We start from the raw sequence: 9,774 nt of genomic DNA, 5'->3' as shown, positions 1-9,774 counted from the left end.
GGAAACAATGATTATATCTTTCGTGCACATATAAAACAAGTTGAACACTTAAAAATGTTGAAACGCATTCTTAAACAAATCTAATTATATTGTGAATGATGAAATATTAAAATAACAGAAAAATTTAGATTTTATCAATAAACTTTTTTTAAGAAATGAAAGCAAGAATTAAAGCAATTTTTTATATAAAAATAATAAAGCTTGATTAAAATTTGTAAGTTGCAGGTTTGAGTTAAATATTATGTTATAAATAGTACTTACAACCTTCAAAGTAAATATCAAATGGAAATATTTAACATAAAGTTAATATAACAATGAATACTGAGTGTAAAATAAAATTAAAATTAAATATAAAGCTAGTAGTTTAAGGAACAGAAAATTAGGTTAGAGTTTTATAGTTAGATAGTCACATGGTTTTTAATATTTTGATTTTCGTTCAAGCTTTTATATTTTTCAATATTAGCACATCCGCATAATGAAAACTGCCGAATATTTTACTGAATATTCTAACTGTATAATGAAAATTAATTGTTGATTTTATTTTTATTAAAAAGTTAAGTATTTTTATATTTTCAAAAAAAAAATATATATATAAAATAGTTTCTTAATATTAATTAAAAAAAAATATGATAGCTGTATTGATAAAGAAAGCTTTAATTGATATAGCATATAGTATATTAAGGGTTTTCTACCGAAATTATTTTGTGTCGTAATATTATATTATATATTAAAAAGTCATAGACATTGGGAGATTTATAATTAAAAATAATATTCAAGTTTCTCATGATATATATATAATTTCTGTTATTCATAATTTTACTCAAAATGAATTCATAAGCAGCTAAATTTTGAGCAAAACTAACAATTTTAATGACATGTTATTGTACTTAAAATTAGTCAATACACTGTGTTTTTTGCATTAGATTATACATAATTACTGGATTATAGGATTATGAATATATATTTAAATTGTTCAATTTAAAAAAAAAAAGTTTGGTATACGTTTTTTTTTTATTTTGTTTTTTATATATTTGAGAAACTTGAAATTTAACCGTTTTTATTTTAAGTTTCATTTGTAATTTGATGATTTGTAATCAGCACGTATACATTTTATTTAGATAAAATATTCATTTTTATATATTGATAAGGATTTTTGAAAAAATTCTATTATAAGTCAAAAGACCAGTTTAATTTTTTCTTTAAATTCGTTTTTTTAGTCTTTACACGTAACACCATTCTCATTTCTTCAGGATTTGCAGGCGCTTTATGTTATATGAATAAATGTAAATTAAATTTGAATTAAAATCTCCATAGCCAAGTTTTATTTCTGGTTTAATTGTATGAATCGAGTTATAAATACCAAGAAACAATAATAAATAATGTAAATTTTAAATTTCAATTGTAACAAATTATTTTAATAAAATGTTATTTGTGTTTGAAGTTCATTATATTTTTAAATTCAGCCCTTTAATTCAATGTCAACAATTACAATGTAACTTAGTAATCGCAATTGAAGTATTATAGTAATTTAATAATTATTAATACAATTTTAACTACATACAACAATACAAGAACTATAACTAAGACCAAGCATTAGGCTTATTTATTGTCATTTTCTTTTAATAGTTAAATTTAAAATGAATGATTTAATATTGATAATAATGTCAAATTATTTTTGAAAAAACAATCAACTCTTTCAATATTATTTATAACCGTAATAGAGAATAATTAAAAAAAAAAAATAAATAAAATTAAATAAAATTGTCAAGTATTTTTTTACTACTATTCATTTTATTTTATTTATTTTGAGTTGGTTTAACAATTGTTAACATAGATTTTACTTAAATGGTGGCTGAAAAATGGATTATTAAGAATAATAAAATACAGGTCAATTACTTAAGTTTTGACAGGAATTTGAAGAATTAATTTGAAAAGAATATTATTCTTAAATATTTTATTCATTTGTTAAACACAAATTTTCGTAAAGAGAGCATTTTTTACAATTGAAATATTGTCATTTTTCCAAAATTTTTATTTTCTAAACGGACTTTAATAGGCTATACCTATATTTACTATTTATACTATATATGTCCTATCTAATTGACAATATGATATTCAAATTCCATTTTCATAAATCGATATATTCGAAGTATTTTATTATAATATCTAAACTATGATAGTATTATTTTGAACTATTCCTTATGTTTTAGAAATACTATACGATTCATTACTAAACATCAAATAAATATTTTAGCAATTTTCAAATTGATTTATTTGTATTTACTGATTTATGGTATTTGAAATATGAGTTCAAAACATACTTAGAAAATTTATATTTACAACAATAATGTTATTTTTTTTCTTTCTTTCTTTCTTTTTTAATTAATTTAAGTAATTATAACCGAGAAGTATATTTTTATCAATCTATATTTAATATTCTTGGATGTTTATATTAATGATAATTACATGTTATTATAATTATACGACTTTAAAATGTTGCTCTGGAAATAATTATTAAAAATAATTAAATTAGATAATATTCTAGATATTTATTGCCAATGGTTTAAAATGAAATTTTTCTTACCGTTTCGAATTAATATAGCACATTATTTTGACTTTGATGTGTTTCTGTGTTAGATTGTATCAAAAACAGTATTTAAAGTTGTTCAATTTTGTTTTAATGTTAACAGTCTCTACAAATATTTTACATCATTATTTTATTTACATAATATTTTACATCAATATCTTATAAAAAAAAAAAAAACTAATAGTTTTAAATTAATATTTTATTAATAAATTCACATTGTCTCGTTATGCATTAACTTAAAGTAGTTAGTTTTTTTTTTTCATGTAAAAGCAATACGCATTGTATTAATTCCGTTCCAATTTTCTTTAATCATTTATATATTGACAATACTTTTTATTCAATAATTTGACTCGTATTTTGTTAATTTTTAATAATTTAAAGGGGCAAATTACATTTACTTAGTTCAAATAAACGTAAGTTTAAATTTTTTTGAAATACGATAAATAAATTCTTGTGATAAAATCTTCTGAATAAACCAATTTTCATTTTAGATTTTTTAAATACCTTGAAATTTTTTTTTATACAGATAGTTTTTTTCATACTTTTACAAGTATTCTTCATTTAATGGAGGTTTTTTTTTTTTTTTTTTTTTTGGAACATATCTAGTTGAAAGACTCAATCTATTCTAACTAATTCATCCATTATGGAATTTTATGAATATTAAACTTTACATTAGTAATAGCTTATGAAGTGTACGTAATATTACATATTCGCTTTTACAAGTCACAGTAATTAATAAAATGTGAAATAGTTGTTCATTATCTTATTCGGTATTATAAAATTTTAATTAACTTAATACTTATAGTATCATTATTATAAATAAATAATTCGAAAGATGATTGTTTGATGAAGCTCTTAATAGTGAAATTTACAGATTAGGATTTTGATATGACATTTTTAAGAATTGACGATAGTACAGTCAAAATCGAGAAAACTTCTTTATTATGTTTTATTAATTTTTTGTAAAGGTGAGAGTGAAGGCAAATCATGCGTGGTCACTTTTTTTTCTATTGAGATATCAAGGTCATAATAATCAACAATTTCATTCTTAATGAAAATAAATAAATAAAATAATTAATACATTAATGGAAAATTGTGTGAAAAATAGGAAAAATTAAAAGATGTAAGTAAATTTTAAGTCCAAAAGAATTGTAAAGAAAATAATAAATGCCTGTTAAATAAAATGCGTTGTTTCTTATTTCTTCCAACGTTGCCATCTATAATATATTATACAAAGATTTTCTTATGCTGACTGCATCTATGGGGTATTGTAATAATTTACATCGCATCGTTTTTACATTATTAGTAGCATTTGTTAACTGTGATTGTTTTTTATTTATATAATTTAAAAAGTAGACACAAGTGTACTGCTATTTATCGTGTCCTATACATTTGAATATTTCTAGAACGTATAAAGTATAAAATCAGATAATTATTTTCAGGATAAACTTCTAAGGGTAATATAACACGAATTTGCACAATATTAAGTTATAAGGTTATTTAAAATAAAAGTAATTACTAATACATCGAATTTACCAATATAATTCATATTATATTTTAGCACATTAGCATTTAGCTTTTGAGAATAGCACTCAATATAATTTAGGCATATTAAAAGAGACGAATTATCTTAATATCGATTTAATTTGTGATTAATCAATTCGAAGAATCCACGCATGTAAAACAAAATCAGTTAAGGTAATTCAAAACAACGAAATGTTTCCGAATTCGAATGGAATAAGACGCTCCTTGTGCTATGTCACATTTTGTCCACATCTTTTTTTTTTTTTTTTTTTTTTTTTTTTTTTTTTTTTATATTTTTTCATTTTCTCTTTCTATTCGATTTTATTCATGTTTAGTAAAGATCTATATCAATTATGATTGAAAGTTACTACTGATTTACACGTACCCATAAAGTACCTTGGATCTAACTGCAAAACAAAGACAATGATATTAAATAATATCTCTTCTCTATTGTTATTATTAAAAGAAAAGAAAAAAGAGGCAATAATTTAGCACTTTAGAGATTGTAAAAATTTCCAAGTAAACGGAAATTTCAGAGTAAACCGTACGGTGTCGTTGCGGTTGCTTTCCGGTGATTATTGGCCATCGGCCATCCGGACTAAGTATTTCTAGGAAGATAATTTTTTTTTATTACGCTAATATTTTTTAATTAATCTTGTTATCATTTTTAATGAAGAAGCAACGGACCTTTTACGGTTGTTCGACAATGGGATTGCCGTACAGATATTTTTTTCTTACACTCGATTGAGGACGTTATCGTTTCATAAAATTAATCACATACGCTTATCAATGCTCTGTTTCGAGTATGTGTGTAGGGTGGCAGAGAAATGGGGATCATTTTCATCGATTTAACGAAACTTTTGCATTGTCACAATCTGTTTTTCATTGTTGTGACACGCGCGTTTGTATATAACTTTTAAATGTAGTAAATTTTAATTTTGTATTCTAATAGTGAAGGAGCCGTTTGAAAGAAGTTTATGATTATAACCTCATACTGTTGAATGCCGTTATTGTTAAAAGGTTTTATATTGTTTTATATATCGCTTCACTTAATTGTATTCCGATATATTAAAAATTATGCAATGAATAATAATGTTTGCAATTATTGGTTTGGAAGTAATTGAAAAATTTATATCAAGTTTTTTATAGCATTGTTTATAATTAGACAAATTTTATTTATTTTATACATATTAATGAAGTTTCAAATAAAAGTTTTAAATTGTATGGAAAATATAATTTTAATATTTACATTTAATTTTTAAAATATTTTGATTTTACAGACTGATAAGAATTATGTCAGCAGAAAATGCACAGACATTAGATAAATCTATCTATATGCATGAAGAATATGCACTAATTCAGGACCTAGAAGTATGTATTATTTATTTAACATTAGAGCACAATGCACAATGTACAAATATATACGCACACGCGTGCGCGCGGACACTTACACACACGCACGCACGCACGCACGCACGCACGCACGCACACACGCACACACGCAAACACGCAATAATATAGCATTGATTATAGAATAATTTTAATTTGCAGGAATATCAAGAAGATATATTAGGTGGACTGTCAGTATTGGTAAATGAAAACAATTTAGATAATTCACAGGTACAAGAATTAGTACTTAACGATCAACTTCTTAATGCATTTACTTCTGTAACATTGCCCGATGGAACTCAAGCTTTTATAACACAAAATCTTAATTCCAATGGTGATCACCATTCTGTTTATAATTTTAATTTAAATTTCCGTTTAAAAAGATAAGATAAAAATATAAAACTTGAAATTTTTACTGTAAACAAAAATAATTTATATTATAAAATTTCATTCAAAACTGAAAAATATTTTTATAAACAAGATTATGTAATCTTATTTAAATGAAGAACTTCAATTTTTAAAGATATTTTTTATCCTTTAGATTCTGAGAAAGAGCAAACAAGTTTGAGGCTTGACAATGGTGCAATATTTCTACGAGATATTGCAGAACTCAATAATGGAAAACTTATACAACTCCAGTTGGATTCATTAGGTATGGAATTTCCAAAAAGTGATAATGTATTGAGCGATGAAGGAAACCTTCATTCTTGTTTACAAATTATAAATGGAGTAGTATATTTGGTAACTAATGAAGTTGAAGACTGTCAAAATTTATGGAATATATCAAATGAAAAACCAAAGAAAGATGCAATATTTTCTGCTAATAATCAAACCGAAGGAGAGAAGCCTAAAAACAAACATGAGTGTCCAAGGGAGGATTGCACCAAAGTATACAGTACACTCCATCATTTAAAGGTATATGTATTTACGATTAGAAACTTATAATTTGCAATACATTAATGAAGTGCAAAAGCAATTCTAAATTAATATGTAATACTATGACATTTTATAAATTTCCTATAATTTATAATCTATTTATATATATATATATATATATTAATTTTTATAATTTAATTTAAACTAATTTATTATACAAGTTCTATGTCCTTTATAAAATTGTAAAGATCAAAGTATTTTATATTTTCAAAAATATTGACTTTAATATAAAGAGATAAAAACGTGTTTCTTTATTTATTTATATTTGTTTATGTGATATAAATTTTCATAATATTACTTAATAATGTGAAAAATAATACGTATATATTTTTAATTTATTATTTTTATTCATTAATTTCATTCAAATTTATTTGAAAAAAGTACTTAAGAAAAAAATGAAAATAAGTATCTTTGTTTTTAAATTATCGTTTATATGATTTGTAAAATACTATGTATTATAATGTTTTTTACAATATTTGTACCACAGGTTCATGAACGTACACACACAGGTCAAAGACCATATAAATGCACACATCCAAAATGTAAAAAAAGTTTTTCTACTGGTTATAGTCTTAAAGCTCATTTACGTACACATACTGGTGAAAAGCCATATAAGTGTACTACAGAAGAATGTGATAAAAGTTTCAAAACATCAGGAGATCTTTTGAAGCATGTAAGAACTCATACAGGCGAAAGACCTTTTGTTTGTCCATTTGAAGGCTGTGGTAGATCATTTACTACAAGTAATATTAGGAAGGTAAATTTCAAAAGCAAGTTAATTATTGTAAAGCAGAATATAAGAGAATTATAAAAGTAAAATAACATCAGCAAATAAATTAAAATAAATGTACCTCCAATAATTAATTTTAAATATATAAATTTAATTTGAGTATATATATTTTGTAATTCATATATTTTTATTAAAATTACAAATAGTAAACTTCTTTTACATTCTTCTTTCTTACATTTCTTCTATAATACAATATGAAATCAATTAAATTTCTTATTAGTATAATGAAAATAAATATTAATAACATTTAAAAATTATCGGTCATTTTATTATGTTTTAATGTTTTTTAGATAAATATTATAAAAGTAATTGTATTGTAACATTGTATTTTAAATTTGAAATTTGATATATTATTGAAATGCATTTGATCTCTAGAAAATATAAAATAAATTACAATCATACTTATTTTATTTGATTTATTTTCATAAGTATTGGCCTTTTCTATACTAATGTGAGATAAGAACAAAATATTCTTACATATTTTAATATTTAAGCATGATTCCATTTACTTTCCCAGGTACATATAAGGACACATACAGGGGAACGGCCTTTTAAATGTCCCCAACCAAAGTGTGGTAAGGCCTTCGCTAGTTCTACGAATTACAAAAACCATATACGTATTCATTCTGGTGAAAAGCCGTATGTTTGTTCAATAAATAATTGTGGACGGCGATTCACCGAGTACTCTAGTCTTTATAAGCATCACATTGTTCACACACAGGAAAAGCCTTATGAATGTGAAATTTGTCATAGACAGTACCGCCAACATAGCACACTTATTATGCATAAGAAAACGACTCATTCGATAATTGATATTGATAATGACCAAGATAATGTATTAGATGTATTATTAGAAAATTCAGTTGATGTGATCGATCAAACAAAGGTGAGTGTGTAAAAAAATAGCTAATTTCTTACATTTTTCAATTAAATATATGATATAGATTGAAATTAAGTGAGAAATCGTATATGAAATATTTACATTTGAGGCAATAATATCACCTTTATCTTTATTAAACAATAAATTATTGGTAAAAATATATGTAATTTATTTATCGTTTTAAATTTTAATGCTTTAAGCAAGTCATTTATTTAAAATTTATTGTATCGTTATAAAAGTATTAAATAGTCATTTAATGATTATTAATAATATTCATTGAATATTTTAATATTTTTAAAGCATTAGCTATTTTGAAAATAAAATTAATTACTTATGTTTAAATATTGTTAATGGAATTATCTGGCAAGTATAAGTAATTTACTTTATTACAGTTATTGAATTAAAATATTTAATTAAATATGTGTTCAGATAAATGTGCTTTAAGAAATACCAAATTAGTGGTTAATGTAAATTACGTACGTGGAAAAAATAATTTGTCTTTTTATATTAAAATTATTATTCAAAACAGGAAATTCAAATTAATTATTCGCTGAAAATTTTATTTATTGACTTTTAAAATAAATGTAAAGATTACACAATAAAAAGTCTATAAAATGTAATAATATATATCTGAAATATCAAAAATTATTCATTCAAGCTAAATTAAACATTTAAAGACAATATTAAAAAGTCGATTGAGTAAAAAATAAATAATCATTAATTTAATTAGTCTTTAATTAGAAAAATAGAACGTTGTTAATTTTAATATTTCTTTTTTTTTTTTATAACAAATATAAAGCATTGATATACTCTTTTTGTTAATGTTTACCTTGTTCAATTATACCTTATTTTATTAGAAATGTATTCTGCATATAAATGTTAATTATATATTTTTTTTTTTTTAATTTGAGTAATGACTAATGAATAAAATATTTATTCCAGCAACTCTCTTTTGTTAAAAATGAACAAATAGAAACTAGTGATTGTGGCACAGAAGAAGAAACACAAATTTTACTTGTTGAAGACCCGAGTCAATTAGTTACATTTCAGGTGAGTGAAATATTATAAATATTATTTCAATTCTGTTTTAGTAATTTTTTCATAACTGTTCTTCATTTTTAGGAAATGGAAAATCTTAATGATGAATCTGAAAAAAATTCTATCGATATTGCTTTAGAAGAATTAAATATTAAGTATGAAGATGTGGAATTCAGATGGAATTAATAGATATTAATTTAAATACTACGTAAACTACAAATCGAGCTTCGACGAAAAAATATTGATAAAATACCATAAGCAAATTTTTTTTACAATTTTTCTAAAGCAGAAAAATAAAGATCAAAAGAATTAAAAATTTTGTTTATATTAATTATTTTTTAAATATTCATTTTTCATATCTACAATTAAATCGTCACATAAATACGTTATTTTAATTTAAGTACTTTTAAATATACAACTTACAAAGATTTAATCATATAAGCTAACAGTTATATATTTTATTCCGACTTTTATTTATTTGAATGTATTTTGTAAATTAATTTTGTAAACGGTCAGTAAATTTAAAAAAAAACAAGTCAAAGTTTAAAAATAAAAAAATTAAAATAGATTGTTTATATTATATATTTTCTAGAAATCTTAAATAACATACATGTTCAAATATAATAGATA

General features: G+C 22.6%; 1 protein-coding gene across 2 annotated transcripts; it reads left to right on the top strand.

The window, feature by feature from the left end:
• Positions 1-4,703: 4,703 nt before the first annotated feature.
• Positions 4,704-9,427, top strand: LOC105359186 (zinc finger protein 143). 2 transcript variants are annotated; one of them, XM_011495703.1, is made up of 8 exons: positions 4,704-5,016; positions 5,392-5,482; positions 5,663-5,834; positions 6,042-6,415; positions 6,924-7,193; positions 7,744-8,112; positions 9,049-9,156; positions 9,229-9,427. In XM_011495703.1, exons 2-8 carry the CDS (start codon positions 5,405-5,407, stop codon positions 9,328-9,330), a joined length of 1,473 nt encoding a protein of 490 aa, XP_011494005.1. In that variant the 5' UTR covers positions 4,704-5,016; positions 5,392-5,404; the 3' UTR covers positions 9,331-9,427. The 2 variants fall into 2 exon arrangements, with proteins under 2 accessions (XP_011494005.1, XP_011494004.1); XM_011495702.1 differs by having other exon boundaries at positions 4,704-5,131.
• The last annotated feature ends 347 nt before the right edge of the window (positions 9,428-9,774 follow it).

This window comes from Ceratosolen solmsi, unplaced genomic scaffold (assembly GCF_000503995.2).
Source record: "Ceratosolen solmsi marchali unplaced genomic scaffold, CerSol_1.0 scaffold11, whole genome shotgun sequence".
NCBI classification, from domain to species: domain Eukaryota; kingdom Metazoa; phylum Arthropoda; class Insecta; order Hymenoptera; family Agaonidae; genus Ceratosolen; species Ceratosolen solmsi.
The sequence above is the reverse complement of the archived record's forward strand: the minus strand, read 5'-3'. Positions and strand labels throughout refer to the sequence as shown.

Excerpts from the sequence above, each read along its gene's own strand:
- LOC105359186 (XM_011495703.1), top strand. The coding sequence starts at position 5,405 with ATGTCAGCAGAAAATGCACAGACATTAGATAAATCTATCTATATGCAT. Across the intron at positions 5,835-6,041 it reads ACAAAATCTTAATTCCAATG|ATTCTGAGAAAGAGCAAACA; the intron begins GTGATCACCATT and ends TTTATCCTTTAG. Across the intron at positions 9,157-9,228 it reads GTCAATTAGTTACATTTCAG|GAAATGGAAAATCTTAATGA; the intron begins GTGAGTGAAATA and ends CTTCATTTTTAG.